This window comes from Ciconia boyciana, chromosome 1 (assembly GCF_034638445.1).
Source record: "Ciconia boyciana chromosome 1, ASM3463844v1, whole genome shotgun sequence".
Lineage (NCBI taxonomy): Eukaryota > Metazoa > Chordata > Aves > Ciconiiformes > Ciconiidae > Ciconia > Ciconia boyciana.
This window is the reverse complement of record NC_132934.1, coordinates 84,643,173-84,665,920: the sequence shown is the minus strand read 5'-3', so window position 1 is coordinate 84,665,920 and position 22,748 is coordinate 84,643,173. Positions and strand designations below refer to the sequence as shown.

At 41.2% G+C, this 22,748-nt stretch overlaps 1 protein-coding gene and 1 long non-coding RNA gene across 3 annotated transcripts; both read left to right on the top strand.

Moving 5' to 3' along the window:
* The first annotated feature begins 369 nt into the window (after positions 1–369).
* LOC140646557 (uncharacterized) lies at positions 370–9,234 on the top strand. The gene is made up of 8 exons (XR_012040485.1): positions 370–436; positions 518–610; positions 3,990–4,088; positions 4,803–4,946; positions 6,090–6,244; positions 7,721–7,836; positions 8,654–8,848; positions 8,946–9,234. It is a non-coding gene; the product is annotated as an uncharacterized lncRNA (long non-coding RNA).
* A 4,227-nt stretch (positions 9,235–13,461) lies between these two features.
* On the top strand, positions 13,462–21,758 carry LOC140646541 (natural killer cells antigen CD94-like). 2 transcript variants are annotated; one of them, XM_072850652.1, is made up of 6 exons: positions 13,462–13,704; positions 16,245–16,343; positions 17,490–17,576; positions 17,865–18,019; positions 20,095–20,192; positions 20,553–21,758. In XM_072850652.1, exons 1-6 carry the CDS (start codon positions 13,578–13,580, stop codon positions 20,671–20,673), a joined length of 687 nt encoding a protein of 228 aa, XP_072706753.1. In that variant the 5' UTR covers positions 13,462–13,577; the 3' UTR covers positions 20,674–21,758. The 2 variants fall into 2 exon arrangements, with proteins under 2 accessions (XP_072706753.1, XP_072706744.1); XM_072850643.1 differs by having other exon boundaries at positions 20,080–20,192.
* Positions 21,759–22,748: the final 990 nt, after the last annotated feature.

Genomic DNA, 22,748 nt, shown 5'->3' with positions numbered 1-22,748 from the left:
CAAGTCCACCATTTGGTTTGCTTTCAGCACATTCCAGTAAGAAACAGAAACTAAAGTGTGATCACAAATCTGCTGCTGAAAAGAGCTGCCCAAACTAAAGGACAGCCTCAAAGCTGTAAAACAATTTATTCAATTCTGTGTTTCAAGCCTGAACCTGATGTAGTCAGGAATTAAATATTTTCTTTCCAAAAGAAGAAGAGTTCTAATGAAAAGAGAAGAGTTCTACAAAAGTGGATGCATTTTCTTCACTAATGGCAGAGAGGACTACATGCTAGTCAGCACGGGTAGAAGTGAGGTAAAGAGGAAGAAAGAGAATACAGCAGCGAGTGAGAGAAGAACATTTTCTTGGCAGTACTGTGACTGAGGAAGCTCAGATGTATCTGGATGTCTTTGCTGCTTCATTTGTGTCTGCCAATATAAGGAACCCTGCAAAGGGGTATGTTTTCTTCTTAGCTTACTAGCTGCAAATGCTAGATCTTTTTCTACCTTTTTGTTCTGACACTTTTCTTTTTACCAGCTATGACAGAAGAAGTAACATATGCCAATCTGAAATTTGAAAACAGCCATGAGCTGGATAATATCACAAAGCCTGAAGATACTAAGGAAAAAGGTGTAGTATCTATGAAGCTTTTATGACTTATTCTTGCTAAAGTAGATGGGATGGGAAATACTTTTAATTATATGCCCAAGGGGGCTTTGTTAGCTTTGTTACTATCAGAAAAGTTATGCTAGTTACAAATGTGTCCTGTTTTTTGTTGCTGTCATTTCTGCCTGAACTTTTTAGAGTTTCGAAAGTATACCTGAAATAGCGATCTTATTATTTCACGGAAAAGCATATTACTGAGAGTTATACTAAGCTCCACAAATAGTCCTAATTGTCTAAACCTCAAAAGAGTTAACTTGAACTAATTTTTAAAGTGGATCAGTTCTATTTAATTTCTCCATGTATTTGCATTCAAGCTTAGAACGGAATCAGTTTTAACTCACTCACTTTATTTCACTTCTGAAGTTCTAGCCTGAATTAAGGCACTGGTCTTTGAAATGGCTGTATCTGTTAAAGGGCTGAATGCATTTTAAATACTATATTTTAAATACTAATTTTAAATTAATTTTGCTTAATTTGTGTAAATTGCTTAAGAGTACCTGTGAAGATGAACTCTAGATTTGAGTGGTGCAACTCATGGGAACAAAGAACACAGGAGGTGCTAGCTGTTTGTGGGGTCAGGCTCTAGAGCAGAGGTTTACAAGCAAGCGGACAACTTGCTTGTGATTCAGAAGGAATTTTCTGGGGAATTCTGTATCAAAGAGCCATGGTTTCAAATGCTTTTATGTTTTTTGAACATATGTTATGCTTTTTGAACATATGGTATGTTTTTTGAACATTGTTATGTTAAGTTATGGTTTTGAGCATTGCCAAAGGATAATTCAGGAGCTAAAAAAATAAGGAAAAATCTGAACTGTCTTTGTGTTAAGCTCTGGGCTTCTTTCCTTTAACGTCCAATGACACCAGTATCTTCATATGACTCCAGAGGTCCTGCTTCTATGTCCCAGGACAGACAATGCATATTTCATGATGAAAAAGCACTATTCTGAGAGGGGGCACAGCATAGTCTGTGCATTATTTCACAAACATCAAATTGAAACAACCACAATGAATTAATATATCCATTCTAGGACCCCTGAAGTACTGTACAGGAAGGAGGACCCAGCCCAAGGTCCCTTCAGCTGTGCTAGGTGCAGCAGAAGCAGTGTGAGGTTACAAAGTACAGTACAGGGAACCATTACCTAAAGAAACTCTTGAGGCAATAATTTAATTAAAACAGCCAAAGCTAAAACTACTGGTTGGTCTTGATTCATATTGCTGCCCAGAAAATATTTTGTATTTGTTTATGAAATGTCACTTTCAAACTACAAAATCTTTGTCTCTTCTCATCTAAAAGCTCCAGGAAGCATGGACTATAATGTTTTCAGTCTTCACCTTAGGGCTGTGACTTTGTAGGGGTAGGAACAATATTTTTGCCCTTTAGCTCCAATTCATATGAGTCTATTTAGCAGCCTCCCTTAGGGAGTCAAATTTCTATTACTGAATTTCTCCAGGCACCTAATATTCAGCTTCAGAGCATGTACAGAAGCACTTTGACCTTAAAAATACCCGTATGTCCTAGCAGGCAAGGTGTTCTTAAGTCTTGTTAGGATCTATAAGGTACGTAATTCTCCTGTGCAGGCTTTATCTCTGAGTGTATCTGTCATATGCCTGTGAGATCAGACTTTGGAAAATAATGCAGAAGGAACATGTTCTTTCTCTTGGTGAAGGGTCTGGGTATTTCTCTTTTATGCAATACCAAGTGGTTAGAGCACTTCCTTAGACTGGGAGGCACTTCCTTCTTTGCATTCTGTGATGAAATGCAGGTACAGGGAGAGTAGCAGATGTAATATATATTTAGGAAGGCTTTTGTCAGTGTCTCTTACAGTAGTGTCATTTTAAAGCTGAGGAAGTATGGGCTACATGGTGGACTGTTAGGTGGGTTGAAAACTTGCTGGTCTACCAGGCTCAAGGAGAAGTAACCAATGGCTCAACATCTGTTTGGTGGCAGAGTCCCTCAGAGGTCTCTCAGGGGTTAATACTGAGCCTATATTGTTTAATATCCTCATCAATGATCTGAACAATGACACAGAGTGTGTTTTCAGCAAATTTATAATGCTACTAAGCTAGGGGTGGTGGCTGACACTACCAAGTGATAGAACTTCAGTACAGAGGAACCTTGAGAAACTTGAGCACTGGGTCAGCAGAAACCCCATGAAGATCCACAAGTTGTTGTGCACTGAGGCTGGACTAATCCCAGGCAGTGGTACAGACTGCACGCAGGCTGGCTGTGGAGGCCTCTGCTGGAAAGGACCTGGGGTTTATGGTGAACCCCCATGGTTGAATATAAGCCAGCAGTGATCTGTGCCCCAGTTCAAGACAACATCCATTGCTTGATCTTCTTTCACCTGTTATAATTCATCAACCTGAGTTGCTATAGAGTGAGGTCTTGTACAACACTTTGCCCAGGATGGCTTCACCACAGGAATTGACCACAGATTATTTGTAGGAGAGGCACACTGCATTGTTTCCATTCCTGTTCCTTCAGCTTGACACACTAAATTTCAGTTCCTACTTCTTCAGCAATTCAGCCCTCAATTTTAAATACCCCTTTCCCTTTTCTAGACTAGCAATTTCTTCTCCACATTCCCATTCTACTGCCTTTATTGGATTAAGTCAAGCTGGATGCAGCTCCCCACAAAGTCCACATAGTGGCAACTTTAATATCTGCCTTAGATTTAGTGCTTCCTTCACAAACTGAATGCTTTTTCCCCTTCCTTCAGTGCATCTTAACCCATGAAATCTTCCAGCTCTGATAATCAAGGTCTCTTTTGGATGACTCACACGCTTAAAATTTCTTTTGCTCAGCAAAAGATTGTTCCTTTTTCTCCTAATTGAGTGCTTATTTCTGTATGTAGGCTGTAACACTTATTACAGAAAAATTCTCTGTGAATTCCTAGCTAGAAATCTCAAACTACCATAAAGTACCAGAGGAGTTTACTATAGCACTCAGATTAACCAGATTACCACAGATCTATGCCACACATCACAAATTACCACAACCATACAGTGCATATTTGTTTTCAGCTTTCAGCAATCAACTTTCTACATTTTGCAATACCTTGCTTTCTCAGTGTCTTTTGCCAAACTCTTGCCACAGTCTATGGCCTTGAAAGGACCAAGGCTGTCCACGTTCACCACTGAGCTGTTGTGATCTCTCACTCTTTTACTCTGTTTGGGCATCTTTTGCTGTGTGCAGAGACTGCAGCAGGAATATACAACCACATAAAGTAAAAGCAATTATTTATGACCAATGCACCAGAAAGATGGCTGCGATTTAATGAGGCTAATGTGTTCACCATTCTCTTAGTATCGCACCTCCATTTCATGACTGAATTCCCCCCAGGGCCTCCCACTTCGTCTCGCTCTTGCTGGCCAGTAGTCCTGACTTTGTTCACGCTGTGCCTGGCATTGCTGGTGGTGCTGGTGACCCTGGCAGTTTTATGTAAGTACTAATGCATTTCAGTTTGCTGGGGCGCTTAAGCTACTGAATAACATCAGACCGACATGTTCTTCAGGTGCAATTTCTGGTTTAGCTGAGAACAGGCAAACAGGCAAAACAGATATTTTGCCTTGCTGCAGCATCTTTGTCCTCTTCTCGATGTGATGAGGCTAGAAATGAGCAACATGGAGGGGAGCTGGATGGGAGTGGAGTATGAGATTCACTGCTTGCTCTGGCTGCCGTTGTCTGGTCTCCTAAAAACTGTATCCACAATCCTGCTGTACTGATTAAGGATGGATTGAATTCCCCTTTGATAATGCTGGATCTGAAGGGAAGGGAAAAACTTTGTGTCACAGTAAACAGGTTGTGCCATCAGGTACCTCCCACCCGCAGCAATTCCACTGTGATCTGGAGCTGCAGTCCACATTTTTAGGAAAAAAGCAAAGCCTGAAAACCAATATAAGAGAAAGATACAAAATGGAAATATATGCTAAAAAGTGACACTTTAATTTTGTTGTTCACTCACAAGACAAATAATAAGAAATGCACTATGCAAATGTTCTCCGTCTCAGCAGCCCTTACATGCAACTGTTCGGGAAGGAATAACATTTATCCCAAATGGTTTATTTATCCCTAATGATCTGCTAAGACATTCCCTGTCTGTGTCCCACCCTTTCTGAATGACAGCACTGGAAAATGTCTTATTGTGAATTTCAGTTTTCCAGATTCGCCAGGACTACAGGACACAACTTAGAGACCTCAACATGACAAAGAATGAGCTGCATGCAAATTTCTCAAATATGCTGCAAGCAATAGGAAATCAGCTGTGCTTGAACGGGAAAAAAAAACTTAAAAATAATGGTAAATCAAGTTTTGATGAGGGCTTATCTTTCAACATGGCAGGGAAGGAAATGAGATGTGTCTTCTGTGTCTACTCAGGTCTGTCTCCTCAGGTGAACCTGTGTCTTCTCAAATGTGACCACCTAAAAAGTAGCCAATTAGCTTGTCTGCTTCATGCAGTGACTAGAGACAGGTGCCCAGCCTGGCAATATGTGCACTGGTGTGGGGCCTGGCAGTGGTACCAGGGTTTCAGGATTTAGTTTCCATAAGAAAAGGGTTCTGCAAGATGCCTTCTGGACATGCCAGTTCCCATCAACACTAGTTCAGGGATCTCTACAACAAGCTCATCTGCATCTAATAGACAATTTTACAGTGGTGCCTGAGAATTAAACAACTATGAACAGCAGTCCACACAGAGGACAGTGTGCTAGTACCAACCCCAGGTAAGACAGGAATCTCCTAAATTCAGAAGTGATGTGTGGTGAAGCATAGCTAAACCAACCTGGAAGTTCACTCCCTGTCTCCTGACTGTGTCCAGTGCAGGGCTATTTCTGAAATCAGTTTGCCACAGCTCAGTTATTTAAGTGGCATCTGACAACAAGCCAGCCAGACAATTAGCTCTCTTCAGAAATCATACCCTGAGGAGTAGGGGCATTGGGCAAAGGGATCCTATTGTGACTGTTGGGAAAGCGGATTTCATTTGTCCAGATGTTGTTCCACAGACAAGCTAACTGTCTAGGTCTTGCTTTTAGCCAATGAAGATAAATTGGTAATGCAAGGATACAGTCTGTTTCCTCCCAAGAAAGACACCTGAACTGACAGAAAAAGCACGTGAGACACACCTACTGCTGTCCATTGACTAAAATTGGAATCCAGATGGGTTGACTCATGTCAGCTTTGCAGACTCCTAAAATTAGGCAAAATAAATCCCATCTGCACCACCTGAACCTCCTCCCAGTGCTAAAGGAATGGGAGAGATAGAGGGATGATTCAGTTTTCATCTCTTTAATTACCTGAACCTTCTGGGACCACAGTGGGATTTTGACTGAACGAGGACCGTCTCAAACACTCAGTCCCTACGGATCTTGTTGTCACAGGTCAACAGCGATGTTCTGTGAGGGACAGCCTGGGAACAGAAATGGGGTGATGGTTTTCCTTTTCCAGGCCAGAACTGTGTACTCTGCCCTGCAAACTGGAAGTGGGAAGGTGGCGATACATGTTACTACCACTCCAATGAACAGATGTCGTGGGAACAGAGTTGCCGGTTTTGTTCCTCACAAAACTCTACTCTTCTTCAGATAAAAGAGGCAGCGAAGCTGGTATGGACTGGTTTCTCACTCTGTTTAGCATGGAGGAAGTTCATGCACCCTATCAGCTACTCAATTCACACGTAATTTTCTTAAATGGCACTGTGAGCATGAGTTTTTCTACAGTGATCAGGTTGTCCGAGGCAGTGCTAAGGCATAGGACTGGTCATTGCCACACAAAGCGCTGCCCTTCGAGCGGCTGGCAGTTGGAGACAGCTCAGCTTGCCGTGTCTTGCTGTGGCTGGCTACTTACTGGGATGACTGGTGAAAGCGGGTTCATGGCTGTTTTGTCATGGGCAATGATTTCACTAATTTAACAAGTATTACAGATCCATACAAGGATTTGGTAAGACATTAGTGTGAAAACCTCTTTTAACCTGGTCTCCCCATAGGTAAAACATAGTTGTCCCTATTTTGTGGAAGTTCCTTCCACAAAACTTGATCTCATCTTTTAAATCAAAATTAAAACACTTGGCAGAGAATTGATGAAATCTGGTCTAATCTTTTAGTAAATGAAAACAAACTGAGGTGGGAAAAGAAAATGCCAGGTGTAGAGTGAAATAATGCTTTCGCCTCTGGATGCCAGCAGACATATTGGAAGACTGAAGGCAGAAAAGGTGTCCCAAGAGCTAGCAGTCAGGGCTGGGCCGGTCTGCTCTCCAGCACTTGACAAATGCCAGTTCCCCTCTCACTGAGCTGCAGGCCGTAAGGTTGCTCCCAGAAGGAAAAAGGAGCAGCTTTATTCTCACCCTCCCAAATTGGTGACAGCAAAGATTGTGAGGTGCAGTCTGTTCTAGCTGTCTTAATCACAGCATTGAGAGGTACGAGCAAAAAGAGAAAATGGAGAAGTGCACTGGGAGTGACAGTGATAAGCGAAGAAGGAGAACAACAGAAATAATTGAATTAAAATCTTCAGAGAATTCCCTCAAGCAGCAGTGAGAAAGGCAGCATTATTTAAGTTTACATTCTTACCTGTTCTGCTCAGAGCATTTTTTAAGAACAGAATATTGCTAAATGCTTTACTTTAAGACCTCCTCTACGTGTTCTAGTCCAGCTTTTGGGAATAAGTAAATGATGCTAGAGCCAAGTGTGAAGGTTCAACAATCAAACCCAACAGCTCCCTGCCGAGGCTTCCTTTTCACTGTTGACAAATGCTAAGGACAGAGTAAAGGGGGGGCAATGATTCACTCTGAAGGGGGGAGAACAATCCAGTGTTTCACCCAGAGTGTTTAAATCAGGTTGATGAGGGTAGCATTGCTCTTCAGAGCTACAAATGCATCTTCTCTCTGATTAAAAACAGCTCTATTATAATTTCTCCTTTGATACAAGGCTTTTCCTCTAAAAGCAGAACTTGTCCTGGCAGGTTAACAATTTGTGGTATTTATGTTTTTCAAGCAATTTCCATGAATGTTTTCAACTTCTGAGCCTAAATATTTATTTTTAATATCTTCCTGAATATCTGTTTTGAATTGTGCTTACTCTGCATAGGAACTAGTAAAAACATTTCCTAGAAAAGTATACTGGCTTGGATTAACATTCAGAGCTGAACAGAGAGGCTGGTATTGGGCAGACAACACAACTCTTACAGAAGAACAAAAGTCTTGGTAAGTGGGCAGCTTTCCTGCAGTACATAAAGTTGGTCATCACCCATATGCAACTCCCAGTTTATCTGACACAAAGGGAACATTGAACAGCCAACTTTTATGCAGCAACTTTATGCAGCTTTCTCTGTATTTTGGATCTCACTTTTCCATTCCAGATTTTTCTTGGCCTCACCCAGGACTGCTTGGAGGGTGATCTAGGCACTGTTACTGGGCAAAAGAAGTACCCTGAAAGTTTATTTCCACAATTTAGTTTCAGATTGACCAGAAATGTCATATGTTTCTCTTGCGTTTGAAACCTTGTTTCAGTGAGGACACCTGGGAAAAACTCCAAGGGAAAGGTGTTTCATTCCATGCTTTTGATTTTATACTTTTTTTCATTTTTATATGACACTATTTACTCTCTAGAATCATTTCACTTCAGTTTAACATGTTATTTCAGAAATACAATATATTTTTCTTCTTGCTTTTAAACCTGCTTTGCCAATTTTCCTTTTCATTATTGGGCAGTTGCCTCTTAACGTTTCTATTGAAACAGCCACTGACACCCTCCAGTCAGTACCCAGGTGTTAGGTACAAGAAATGGTTTACGATCCACCCTTAGAGTCTGCTGGGGGTGCTTGTTGGCATGTTCAGGACAGGGTCAGCCTCCTAGGAGTTGGTGCACGATGTCACTAAACACTTTATTTCTTTGTTGGGGGTATATATTCTTCATGAAAGCCACATAATTAATTCTTGCAAAGATGGCTCTTTTTGGAAGGGGCAAGGATGCACCATTTGAATGAGGTGAGATGTAACAATAAAGATTTTTCTTTCCTAGGGCATGGTACCTAAACTACCCCCAAACCTGTGGATATTTTTTTCATTCTAACCTAAGGAGCAAATCATGTGAAGAAGAGCTTTACTATATCTGTGAAAAGCCCGCCATCCAATTACAGCGAGGTAACAACCATTGGCAGGAGGACTGGTTTGTCAGATCAAAATGATGATGAGAAGCTAGAAGGCGTTCCGCAAGGTTGGAATTTATTATTTTGTTTTTCAGAACTATCACATAAGAATTTAAATATGTTGGATCGGACCTATTACATTTCCCTGTTTTCACTCTCTTTTAGACATACGTAAAAATATCGTCATGCTAAGGAAATGGGCATGGTGATGGGCTCCAGGAGTGACCCAAGTCTATCGTTCCAGATCCAAAACTGCCAAACGATTACTCGGTTTTAACTAACACAAGTGATGGACAAAATGGCCAAAAGTGATGGCCGGGAAAAAAGGACAGTGACAAGGCAAGCATGTAAAGATACTGCTTCTCTCCCAGCATCCACTGATACAGTCCTAATACCACTTGTCAGTTCATAACTGCACAGCTGTAACATAACACAAGTGATGATGATTAAACACTTCCAGTCAGGAGATGCTTCTGATGTCTTGTTGGTCTGACTGCTTTAATAGACTAGTAGGCTGGAGTATACAACACACAAACACAGTTATCCTCAGAAGGTGGGACAAGGTGTTCCCAAACTGTATTAATAATCATATTTGCTCTGGAGCACAGGGATTCATAGTCCTCATAAGGACTTGTGCATGTGTCACAGGATAAAATAACCTTCAGCCCTGGCACTGTTAGCTCTCTTTTTTTTTTTAATTATACCCCCCCCTCCTCCCCCCTGTAATAATTCTGCTCTTCTTTTCTACTTTTCTAATTTTCTACTTTTTTGATCTATTGCAAGAGTTACGCTATGGTTCAGTCAGAGGTGTGAACAGAACCTCCTTTTATGTATTTTTAGGATATTTCCTGGAATGCCACACTACTAACTTAATGTGATGAACAAGGGCCTACAAACCCAACCATAGTGAAAACAGCGCAAGCAGTGTTAATGAACAAAATGTCTCCCTCCACATCTCCATAGAACAATGACAGTCAGGTTGAAATAAGAAACCTCAGTGCCATAACAGTGTTTTGATTTGAGCAAAAAGCCCACAAATTCCTGGCTTGGTCACCTCTGGAGACTCATGTATTCCTTGTGGATTGCATCCCAGATTATTTATTGTGGATCATTTACCACTGGTGGAGCAGCTGGGCTTCTAAAGCATTAGTTAGTGCCTTCAAGGAGCTGCTCTAATGTCCCACTGATCCCAGCACTACACAGCAGTTTCTGATCACCAGCATGAACATTTCGGGTGTTATTTTCAAATACCAATTTCATGCTCCAGAAATCTTAGTGGATTTGCCTTCCTCTCTGCTGTTCACACTCATCACTTGCATCTCTAGCATAACGTCTCCCAGCTGCTCCTCTCAGTTCATCTCCTAGCTCTTCCTGTCTTTGGGGGTGAAAACGCAGAGTTTTTTCTGTCCTGCAGTGCAGACATAGCCCCGGTGACTTCTCAGAGTGTCTCTCAGTGTTCATTCCAGCTACACTGAAATAAGAAATCTCATGTGGAAGGTATCCTGAACTGTATTCATGGCGCATCCTTTCTTGCTAATGAAGGGCTTTGCTTTAATTTGCCAGAAAAATTTAAAAAGAAAAAAAAACCTCTGATCTTTTTTTCTCTTACATTAGAGTGACTGTGAGGAAACAAGAAAGATATTTCCAGCATGTTTTTTCATTAATGAGGCATGCCTAAGAGCAGAGGGGCGAATCCTAGGTGTTTCTGCAGTTTGTTGAAGACAAACATGAGCTGAGATTGACAGCTCCCCATGCTGACAGGCAGCCACAAGGCTACATCATATCTTTCTGTGGCCTTAGTCTTTTGAGTCAATTTACTGTTAGCCCAAAAGCAGTCTCTGATGCAGCAACTGTATTTGTAACTGTAGAGGCAGGTGGGGTTAGAGTACGGTTTCACAGTGCGCCATGCTACTGAACCAGAAGGAGCTAGCTTCTTCTCAAAAAACAATGACTGAAACACCAAAAAAAGGAAAAAAAAGAAAGAAAAAATCACCCCAGAGAAGAAAGAGAGGAGGCAGGCAGTGTCCTACCATTCACTGCAGGCATTCAGTGTGCTGCAGCAGACAACCTCATCCAGCAAGGTTGAAACTGGCAAAGGACATACCCTGGTGGTGTTGTAACCAGGTAGGGCTTAAGGATGCGCTGTCTGACTGTATCCCCTTTTCCATTGAAAGGAGCTTTTCCTTACAGGGGAAGAGACATAGAAATGTATTGTTTGTGTATTGGCTGAGATGGCATTTTTGAATCACAGTTCCATACAACAGTGCGTTTCCCATGTCTAAAATCCATTCGTCCCTGCATCTCCCCCCAGTCATAAACTCTAGCTAATGCAATTTGCAAGGTCACATTCTGGTTAATAAACACAGCTGTTTTGTCCAGCCTGCTGACATTTATACATGGGCTGTGTTCAAATGCAGATCTAAAATTCCTGCCTTAGTTTACCTTTCTTTTCATTTTAGTCTGAAAAAACAAGAAATTTTGCCTGCCCTGGATCCTTACAAGAAAAGAGAGCGTGATGACGATGCTCCACCTTAATGCTTTTGTTAATTCTGTTCTTGCAGCAGGATCTGTTTTAAAAAATGACTCCAAAAAAAAGTTATATAATTAGACTCCTTATTGAATTCAGAGCTAGAAAAATAACACAAGAAAATTATTTCACCTCCTGTTTTCTCTCCAGAAGTAAAATCAGGTTGGAGAAAAGTTTTCCCAAAGGAGATTCATTACATGCTTGAGAAGTTGTTGCTAAGACTGAAGAGGTTACTGTCATGAAAACCTGCAATGAAATTCAGTAGCATAGACATGCTTGACTCCCAGTTCTCTGCAGAAAACCCCTTTTTACACTAAGGTGCCAACATACAGTTTTCAGGCCCAATAGACAAGGATTTTTGCACCATATTTAGCATGAGGTTTTTATGAGGATATTATGGATACACCATGAATACACAGTGAATGCTACTCCTTGTGTGCCTGTCTGTGTAACAAAACTGACTGTAAGCACCCTTTACTCCCAACTTTTACCTCACACCTTCTCTTTGCATATGGGTAAAATATAATGCAAGAAATACATGCAGCCAGAGATATTTCTGCTCTGAAAAAATCTATTATCTGCACAGCATGGCAGGAAGAACAGCCCAGTTGTTATCCCACAAGTGTGAGGTCGTTTGCCCGGTATGCATCCCATTTTTCAGTTCTCCGACAAAACAACATTAATTGCAATACAGTTTTATATTTTAAGGATCCATTCTCAGGCCATTTGTCACCATCTTCCAATTGATATTGTGGCCACCATTGATTACAATATCGTTTTAGCTTAATTTTAGTCATGGAATTCCCCCCCCCCCCAAATTTATTCCAATTCTTCAGGATGCATCCTAGAAGAGAGCAAAGGGGTGCCTCCTGGGAAGCAGCAGCACCCATATCGGTACCGAAAAACCCAGCATTTCTACACAAACCAGAACGAGGGATGTCTCCCTTTGTTACTCAGAAGAGAACAGAACCGCATGTAGAAACAAACAGAACTATACCGCTGCCGCGTATCTTTCCTGATGCATCTTATGCAGAGCCCAGAGGCGCACGCTCAGAGGTGAGGGGTCTCTGCTTGGGCTGGGGTGTCCAGCTCGAGGGGTGTGACTTTTAGTATTATAATGAGGATAGTTGGCATGAGGGTGCTTCTTATCACACTTCTACTAGTTGTTTCAGATGGTTCTCAAAAAATCTCAATTAGCTTACATTTTTCTCCAGGATGTGCTTTACTCCCAAGGACAGTAATTCTTGTTTAGACATTCCGCGTTCCAGTCTGAATCCCCCTTATCAACTTTAGTTAAGTCCTGGCCTTCCACCAGCTCCTGTTAGACTACAGTCATTACAGTGTATTTCCAGTCTGTTGATATTATTTTGCAAATAGGAGACTCTGAACTTTACACACAAGAGCAGGAACAGCTACCACAGGAATTCCTCTCTCGTGATTTCCTTCTGACTCACCCTGTCACCACGAAGTGACTCATCATGTCTAGGCAAGTGCCCTGTTAAGGGCAGTTGGTCACTGAAGATGTTTAAGAACTACAGCTCAGCACTAGAGCAAGGCACTGTAAAGAGCCAGAGATGGAGAGTGAGGATGGATAAGCCACTTCTGCACAGTGACTTCTGCGTACAGTACAACAGCAGAGAGGTCCTCAATGTAGTCTGGTCTTTCTCTGACAGAGGCTGAGCAGTCACATGAATCCTGCCAAGCTCCTGGCCTCACCATCCTTTCAGCTCAGCTTTTCCCCTTCTAACATTTATTTCAGTGAATTTTTGTAAACCAATTTCATTTTTCATTTTTTTCATAACAATGTATGGAAATGCAGCCTATTGCTTTCAGTGCAGCTGATGTGTTGTATTTGTGCCCTGATACATGAACAGATATCTTTCATACCTTAACTCAAAATAGCAACTATTCTAGAGCATCTTATTTTAAGGAGGTAGAAAATCCTGACGTTTGCTGTATTTACAGGGTCAGATCAGGTGTATAGTTAAATGAAACAGTCTTAGGTTCCAGCTAGCAACCAAGACTCCTGATCTTCACATTCAGGAAGAAAACACCCATCCTTGACAGTGCCACTTTAACTCCTTAACGTGCTTTTAATATAGTACACTTTTACTATGACACAGTAATCAGAACAGAGCCAGCTTCCTCCGTGGTTTCACTGGAAATGCTGAAATGTGAACCATTCCTATCACCTCAGCATTGGTCTCGCTGCAGTGTGCCCCTACTCCCAAAGTATTGCTATTGCAGGAAAGAAGTGTTACGAGCTGGAGATGGAAGATGAGGAAGGCTACACCGCTTTAAATTTACGACCCTCAGCTTCAGTTATTACTCCTGGATATTCAAGCAGCAACAAATGTTCTGCATTTAAGGCTCCAGCCAGTTGTGTTACAGTAGACAGTAAGTACAGATGGAAATTAGCTTTTCTATCTAAGTCAGGGCATAACTTAAATTTGCATGTTCATGTTGATTGCTTTAGAATGTTTCTAAACTTTCTAGTATATTCTTAGATAAATATTCATAGAAACAGCAGAAAGAATAATTATAATGGAGTCTTGTGTGCTATTGTTTAAGATCACAGATGATATTTTTTCTGAAGCCTATCTTTACTCCAATTACTTTTTTCCATTTACTTCAACACAGAAGACAAATTCCACCTTTCTGTGGATTTTTTTTTCATTTCAGTAGGACTCATTTATTACAGCAGGGCACTACAAGACAGGAAGGCACTATAGTTTTATCAGATAATGCAGGCCTTGGAAATGGAAGCAATTTCCTCAGCTATGGGGAGTAGGAAGGTGTCCTGTTTATCAGTCTTAATAGTGAATGTAAGCTCTGATAGGAGTATATATTTTTATTTGTTTATACTCAAAGCTTTTCTAGAAACAATCTGAGTATTAACTAAGGTAGTGGATTGTGCCCGTGGAATGCCTGACATCATAAAATGATGACTTGAGTACTGTTGCTGCTGCTCATAAATTCACCACGTGGCTTATGTGTGAAATAAATACCATGGCTGCTGTTTGCAGGTTGGGTAGAGTAGACAAAGATTAAATTGACATCACTCTGGTGCTGTCTGGAAAAAATCTAGGGCTATCCATTGAGAATGACCTCTTGACAAGGAGTATGGACAAGAAGCTGTTGAGAAGCAGCAGCCATAAAACCAAGGATAATATATTAGGGAGTGTGATTAGGGGCAGAGCTTCGCAGAAAGAAACAGGTTGGCAAGCTCAGAAAACTCTTAAAATGGCCTTTTGATATGCACAGAGAACATGTAAAGTAGATAGACCAAATTAGGTTGAGAGGGACCTCTACAGTTCATCTTTTCCAACGTTTTGCTCAAAAGGGCTATCTCTAAAGTCTGATCAAGTTGCTCAGGGCCTCGCCCACTTGAGTTTTGGAAAATTCCAGGGATGGAGATCTCACAGCCTCTCTGGGAACTTGTTCCAGTGCTGAAGGAGAAGAATTCTTTTTCGTCATATCTAATCGGAAGTTTCCCTGATGCAGCTTGTGATTGTTGTATTGCGTCCTTTTGCTGTGCCTCTCTGAGAAGAGTCTGGCTCCATCTATAAAGCCCTTTTAGGTAGTGGAGGACTGAAACTAGGTCGTCCCTTAGCCTCCTCTTTTCCAGGCTAAACAAGCCTAGGTCCTTCAGCCTCTCTATAGGTCCCTGACCAACTCAGTGTTCCTCTGCTGGAATCTCTGCAATTAGCTGACATCTCTCTTGAACTGGGAAGCTCAGCACTGGACACTGTACCCCAACATGGCTTCATGACTATCAAGTAGAGAGGAATAATCACTTCTCTTGACCTGCTGGCTGGAGTCTTGCCAATGCGGCCCAGTGCTGGTCAGCTTTCGCTGCCACAAGGGCACACTTGAGGACTCACGTTCAACTTGTCCACCAGGACCCTGAAACATAGCTGCTTTCTAGGCAGTCAGTCCCCTACCTGTACTGGTGCATGGAGTTGTACTATTACAGGTGCCGGACTTCACATTTGCCTTTGTTGAGCTGTTGCACTTACAGCTCATTCCTAGGATTTTTAAAAGGAATTTTTTCCCTTTAAAAGGAAGCCCTACCCTTCTGGCATATCAGTCACCACCCCAATGTGGTGTCATCTGCAGTCTCTTCAAATGACCTTAACTGGTGAGGGCTAGGGTCATCTCCCTTAACTTTGGCTATGTAAGTTTTAGTTGCCAAGCCTATATGGACTTCTGGGCACATTTGGAGGGTGATTCTTCGTACCTAACAAAAGGTTAGTTCCTTGGAGGGGCTTGCTCTGATGCACTGGACTCAAGTAAAATATTTGATGTGTGTAGTACTTCTCAGTTAACCTGAACACTCTAAATAGATATGAAAGAGTATTACAGAAAATTGCAGAGCACTGCTTCCCAAAGGGGAAAAATGCATATATATAAAAAAAATATTTTAATCAGGGGATAGTCAGCTACAAAATTCTGGAGAACTATATTCCTGATTAGACATTGAACCACAGTGGAAATTTGGAGAAAGAACCTGAAGAAAGATGCACAGTTTAATGTTCAAACATTGCAATCATTTAGAAATACCAATCACACGTTCCAGAAGTAATTATCCAAAACTAGATGGTAATTTTTCCCTTTCAAGGTCAAGTCTTAGAGATTGTTTTATTATTTCCAGAACTGTGGGAACTGCAAAATCTAATCTGTTTACTTGTTTCTTGAGAAATTTTACTCTAAAACACTAGAGCCTCAATTAATAAACATTCTCAGTAGATAAACAGCTATTTCTCAAAATGACTGCAGGAAATTCAGAACAGTGGTAACAAAAACTGCACTAAGAAAAAAAGAGGTTCTGCAGATGGAATAAAGGTGAACTGGTGATGTCAGCGAGGAGGTAATACCACTGCATGGTGAGGAAAGCTGCTGTTTTTGTTGCTGAATGGGTTTTTTGTTTGTCCCAGGAGCCTCTGCCTCATCTTCTGTGTGGCGGCCAGTGGCCTTTGGTTTCCTCGCTTTGTGCCTGGTGCTGCTGGTGGGGCTGGTAGCCCTGCTGGCACTGTGTAAGTACTGTGGTGTTCCAAGCTGCAGCTGTGGGAGTGAATTCCAGCTGTACAACTGCTTCTCCCCCCCTTGCAGACTGTCTCTGGTGCCCCTGTTCCCCCAATGGAAATAATACAGCAAGAAAGGCAATAGTATGGCTCTCCCACAGACTTCTCCCCACAACTGAGTGTCAGCACACGTCACTCGGGATCACTAATATCTGCATTTATAGTTACCTTAACCCTAATGGTCACACTAATCCTAATGCAAGACCTAAACCTAATGAACCCTAACACCAAACCTTAACCTTAACCTTAACCCTAAACCCCTAACCTTAATGACCCTAATCCTAACACTAAAGCTAATACCTAACCCTAAGCATAGGCCTAACTCCTAAGCCTAACCCTAACCCTTACCCTAAACCCTAACCCTAACCGCTGACTAACCCTAACTGTAAATCCTAATCCTAACCCATTTCTGAAATGCTTATTTTTCGCAGCTAGAAGCTCATGTCGTTAGCCACACTATCCGGACAATGGTGCCCCCCTGTGACTGTTGCTGGAATATTTCACAGTTGCAATTCCCTCGTTTTCTTGGTTTGCAAGCTTTTTGCAGGGAGGGAGGGCAATCCTGACATCAAAGCATCGTGACTGGTGCATTTGCCCAACGATTACAGCAGATTTTCCATAGAAACATTTCAATTAACAACCAAAGGTGGTGCCACGTTACATTTGGAAGCAGAGGCAGAGAGTCCCTGTCTTCTTTTTGGCAGGAGGGAAGCAGTTGCAAGTGCCCAGGACGAACACTCAGGGTGGTCCATGGCATCACAGAAATGTTAGCTCCGAGGCAATTCTTCAGATTTCTAGTCTGACACCCACCCTTTCCTCCCCACCATTCGAAGCTGGCTATCACCAATCCCAGATAAACTCATCTATAGCTTTGTCCAGGTGACTTTTGAAAATCTTCAAGGGTAGAGATGCCCCCACCTTCCCAGGTGACCTTTTCTAGTGCTGCACAACCCTCCTGGTGAAGAAAATGCAGATGATGTACACACAATGGTGGATATACAAATGGAGTAGACAAAAAATAAAAGCATGCCAAAAGCTACAAATTAAAGCTACACATTTTTAAAAACAATCTTTGATAAGCACTTTCATGCCCTTCAGTTTTTCAGGTTTCCAAGGATCCTGAGGAAGGAAAGAAGCTGCAGGAAATGAGGGAAGCATTGTGTTTTGAAGGGAAGGAGAAAAATGGTAAATGTGGTTGTTATGTAAATAAAGACAATTCACCCCCTTTTCAGAACCCGTTGACTGAGAGACTATAAAATCACAGGTAAAATACCTGATTGCTTAGTGTCTGTTTTTAACTGTGAATAGTATTGGAGATGGGGATACGTGTACACTAACAAGCAAAACAACTTGTCTTTCACCCCTCAAGAGCTCAGCTGATTCATGGTTACCGTTAATCTTTTCCCAGTCAAGCCAGTAGCTGAAGCCCCTGTATTCCTCACAGGTCTGCATAATACTCTCTCTGATTTCTAGAAACAAAATGTGCTCTCTGTCCAGCAAGCTGGCAAAACAGTGGAGCTGATAACTGCTTCTACATTTCAAAGAAGAAGAAAACATGGAAGCAAAGCCAGGAGTTCTGTTCCTCAAGAAACTCCACTCTTCTTGTGCTAAAAGACAAAGCAAAGATGGTACAGTCTTAACCTCATGCATTCCTTTATGTCATGTTTTAACTTCCAGCAATCTTGCATGCAGAAAATAGTTTGGTTGTTTACAGTGCATGTATTTAATTTTTTCTGGGTCAAGTAGCCTTCCTGCAGGTCACAAGATTGCCACAACTTGCTACACATTCTAAATTGTATGCTGTGAGAAATAGTGAAATTATGTATTATGAGAAATAGAATAAGCCATTGTATACAATACCTTAATTAGCTAATACTTAGGTTTTCACAGAGAAAACAAATTGCATATTATCAGCATGGAGGAGAGACCCAGCATACAGAATGCATGTTTTCATTATCTCTTTCCACAAGTTTTATTACTGAGGGCTCCCAGCATCAAACTCCCATCTACGAGAAATCAAGAGAGTGGCCCATTCACCATGGTACTGTCATTTGGACGCTACAGTGCAAAGTGACTGTAAAAGGTTGTTTTCTGACCTTGCGTTATACCCTTACAGAGTGGTATTAATGATGGCACAAACACTAAACAGCAGAGGATTATATTATGATGACTGAAAAAGGTTTAGGGAATTAATAATTTTAAGTAGTCTTACTAATTTGGGGGTGTTTTGCTGACTAATGAAAAATCTGTAATTTGCTGTCAAGACCATATTTCCCTTTTTGTACACACATACCTGGGAACCTCTTTTTCAACAGCTGTTAAGCTTACACGAAGCCCAAATCTCCTTATTTTCTTTTTGCTACATAAAACTTTTAAAAGGAAACAAGCTTCCCTGAAAACGTCTCTCCTTTTTCCAGATGGAGTTAGTTTCAGATGGGGGGGTCTCAACTCTTTTATTTTAAGGCATAAAGGCTGGCCTCTTGGGTTTTTTATTAAAGTGAAAATCAGATGGGTAGAGACAAATAAAATAAAATAAAAAGTGGAGAAATTGCTTATTATTGAGTTTAGCAGCATTCTGAGGTCAGAATCATGGTTCACACTGCTGGGAGAAACCTGAACACCACACCTTCAATGCTGAATTCAAGACACTATTTTGGTATGCTATATAAATCCCTAGATAGATTGATCCCAGATGTCTGGGTGCATGTTTCTTCTTCCATGTTTAGTATATGCAGCTGCAGCCAGACTGAGGCCAGACCAGTTTAAGCCAGCTGTGGATTTTAGATTTTGGATGCGTCCCTAAACATGCTACTAAGCAACAGTAGAGTATCTGGAGGATCTGACAGGCTAAGAGGCTGAGGAACCTCTTAGGTAGCACTTAGACACCTAGGGGATGATTCAGGTGCCTAAGTATAGGCTTCTAGGACAATCCGAGATGCCTGGGGGTGACTCCAAATAATGGAGTCACCAAATATTTGACCTCCAAATAATGCCTCAGCAAGGCACTGTTCTCCCATAGGTTCTGGGTCTTGTCTGTCAGCCATATGTGAAGACCTCAGACAGGTTGGAGAATCTCAAAAGGTGCTAGAGGCCTGTATTTACACAACAGGCTCTTGCCCTCTAGGCTGGGATTCATCTCACCTAACTTTAGGCATCTACAGTGTAAGTGGTCTGTAACTTCAGAGCTACTTCCTCATGCTCCATTAGAGTCAGTGGGAGATCTGGCCATTACAGTCACTATTCAGTAGCACTCCCACTGTGTGAGATGAATCACTTCTCAGGCTCCATTGGATCTGTTGACCAGACCTCTGCTGACTCTAACTGGGGCTTAAATGGCACTCCTATATCTATATCTAAACTGCAGATATCTAAAGGCAGTGTAGAAACCTAAAAGCAGACCAGATAAAGCTGCTTTGTTTGTTTGTTTGTTTGTTTTCTTTTAAAAAGCTGTGTTTTTACACACCCAGGGTACATTTGTCTTGTGGCAATTCAATAAGCAACAGTATTTGGATGATCCTATAATCAGAGCAGTTAGCACTGCCTCATGGAAAACAAGCATGGACAACAGGTTACTCTCCTATTGAGTAAGAGTTATCTCCTTTGGTTGCAGAACCTTCACAGCTGGAAGATACATGAACTTAGGTCTTATTTTTGAAATATCATTGTGATGATTTTCTCATACCTATAGGTTTCTCTGCCACAGGATTCACAGTTTTACTGGGTTGGATTATCATACATATCTGAAAGGAGCGGCTGGTACTGGGAGGATGGAACAGCTTTTTCAAAAGAAGCAACAAATTGGTAAGCCTTCATAACTTAGAACCAATGTGTTTCTAGCTGATGGGCCCCAGTAAATTATATGAGACTTGTGCTTCCTCTTACTTTCCCATGTTTGTCATATGTGCAACGATGAAGGAGCATGGAGACCATAGTATCTGCTATGGAGGTCTGAATTCATGTCCTGTATAAGGAACAATGGGTGGCAAAGTACAGCTCGATCACATGCACAGACCCAAAAGGACCACCTAGCACAAATAAAATAGCTCCAAGGGGGAAATAACTCTACCTTCCAGTGGCAAATCAGTATGATTACAAATAGTCCAAATATAGATCACATGATGTCATCAGGACATCATTAAGGCGTATCTTTTCATTTCCTAGGGTTATGTTATATGACAACATCTTCTGTGCCTCCTTATATACACGGATTATTTATGCCAGACACTCCTGTTCAACAAAGCAATTCTGGATCTGTGAGAAAGTGGCTGTTCACTTCACCTGAAGAAGCATTGCAAGAAGGGATGTGGGATCTGCCACTGTGAGATACCAACTTTAGGAAATGAAAGTTTTAAATATATTTTAATTTTTGTTTGTTTATCATGCAGTTTTCTCAGAATGGTGATTCAAATGGACAGGTCATTAGAGACTAAATCATCCTCTTAGTCTGCATTTTCCCTCCCAGGCTCACAAATGAGAGAGAGAAAAAAAACTACAGAGCTAAAAACTACAAGCCTAGGAAGCCACTTCAAAGAATTAGCTACAGTCAAGCAACGATGCTTGCGCAACTCTCTAGGTTGACAACCACACATTCTTGCAGATCTCTATATTTCTTGAGCTTCAGTCAGCATTTTACACTAACACTTGCCAGTCACAAACCAGTCCAACTACATCCCTGATGATTTTACTCACTGAATTATTTACCGTACACACTAACTACCATCCACCCATAATCCTCTTCTAGACCAGTTTGCCTAGGCATGCCTTCTTTCCTAAATCTGTTCTTCCAACTGTTCCCTGTTTGAGGTACAGGGATACAGAAAGAACACAAGGTTTTCTTTATCCATAAAATCCTTTTTTATATATGCATTAATAATTATAGAAACAAAAGGACAGTTATGAGAAGTCTACAGGGAATCCCTGGAAGCAATCTCTGTGAAAAGTAGAGTCAAATGTCATGGATGGATTAAAACATTACCTGAATAATTTCAGTGCTATCATAACATTAATTGCTACGCAAATAGCAGTGAGGATAATTATTATGTGCTCCATTCAAAGCTACACACAATCAGTACTCAAACTGATGCAGAATCCATTGCCACAGATCTTACTTGAGCTTTTGTATTATATCCACACTTGTTTGGGATCTCTGGAGCCCAAGGTACAGACTATGCATCATGTGTTATTAAAGCACTTGTCATACTTCTTGAAAGAAAATGATGCCTCCACTTTTCTGGGTGGAGTTTCATTGCATGAATTCTTTGAAGCTTTGTATGTCAGCATCTGTTTTGTATTACATATGCATATATTCCTTGTACATATATACCTTGTACCTTTGTGTATATGCCTTAGTATTTGGAGACTTTCCTTAAAATAAATTAAAAAAATTAAAATATGTCTTTAATATTCAATATTTCCTTGGAAAATATTCTCAAAGACTAAACCAGCTCCTTGGTAAAAAAATTAACCCCTCTTCCTAATGTGCCAAAAGATGTTTGTGAACTGAATAAATTCACTATACTCAGTAGACCCAAGTCATAATTCATGGGCACAACTACCAGTTGAACTATCTAGAATTCCTAACTATTGCAGTAGGAAGTGCAAGGTACAATGCAAGTAAGGTACAATGTTTCATCTGTTTCAACCCATTCAACTTGAAAAAAAATTCACAGCAGGCATCTAAGCTGCCATATTTTACCCCTTTTTCTTCCCATAAAATAACACTTGATTTTTTTTCTAGCAATCTGCTATATGCCTTTCTTTGATTGCTGCATTGTGAAAACAAATATTAGCCTCTGGGTTTCCTGCTGACTGTTTGGTGTGACTTTTTAGGGAGGATTCACTATTACTGCAGGAAGGTCAGGTCAGTGGTGATAAGTTGCAGGACACTTTTCTTTCATTTATGTGGCTAGATGATCTTTATAAACTCTTCCCATATCTCCATATAGTAAACTCCATTTTTGGTCTCAGCCCAAATCTTGGCTCCAGCAGCAGCTTGGAAAGGGCTTTTCCCCTGTTAACAGTGGTGTATTTCAGAGGGAAGAATTTATAGTACCTAGTATTTTAAATTCAAGCAAATCCATTATTTCATCCAGTCTGCCTTCTATCTCAGAGGCTGTCAAAGTTCTCCTGACTACACATGTATGGAGCCCAAGACACAAGCTGCTCAGGGAGGTCCACTATCTCTGGAGATAGGGGAGGTTCACTACCCTTCCATGGCACTGGGAAGTTCAGAGAAGCGGTTCATTTGAAGCACATTTTGTATGGAAAATAAAACTTAGTATTGTATACTAAGTGTGAGTGTAAAGCCCTTGGTAAAGCCTGAGACATCATAAATCTTGAAAGGTTTGGGAACTGCAG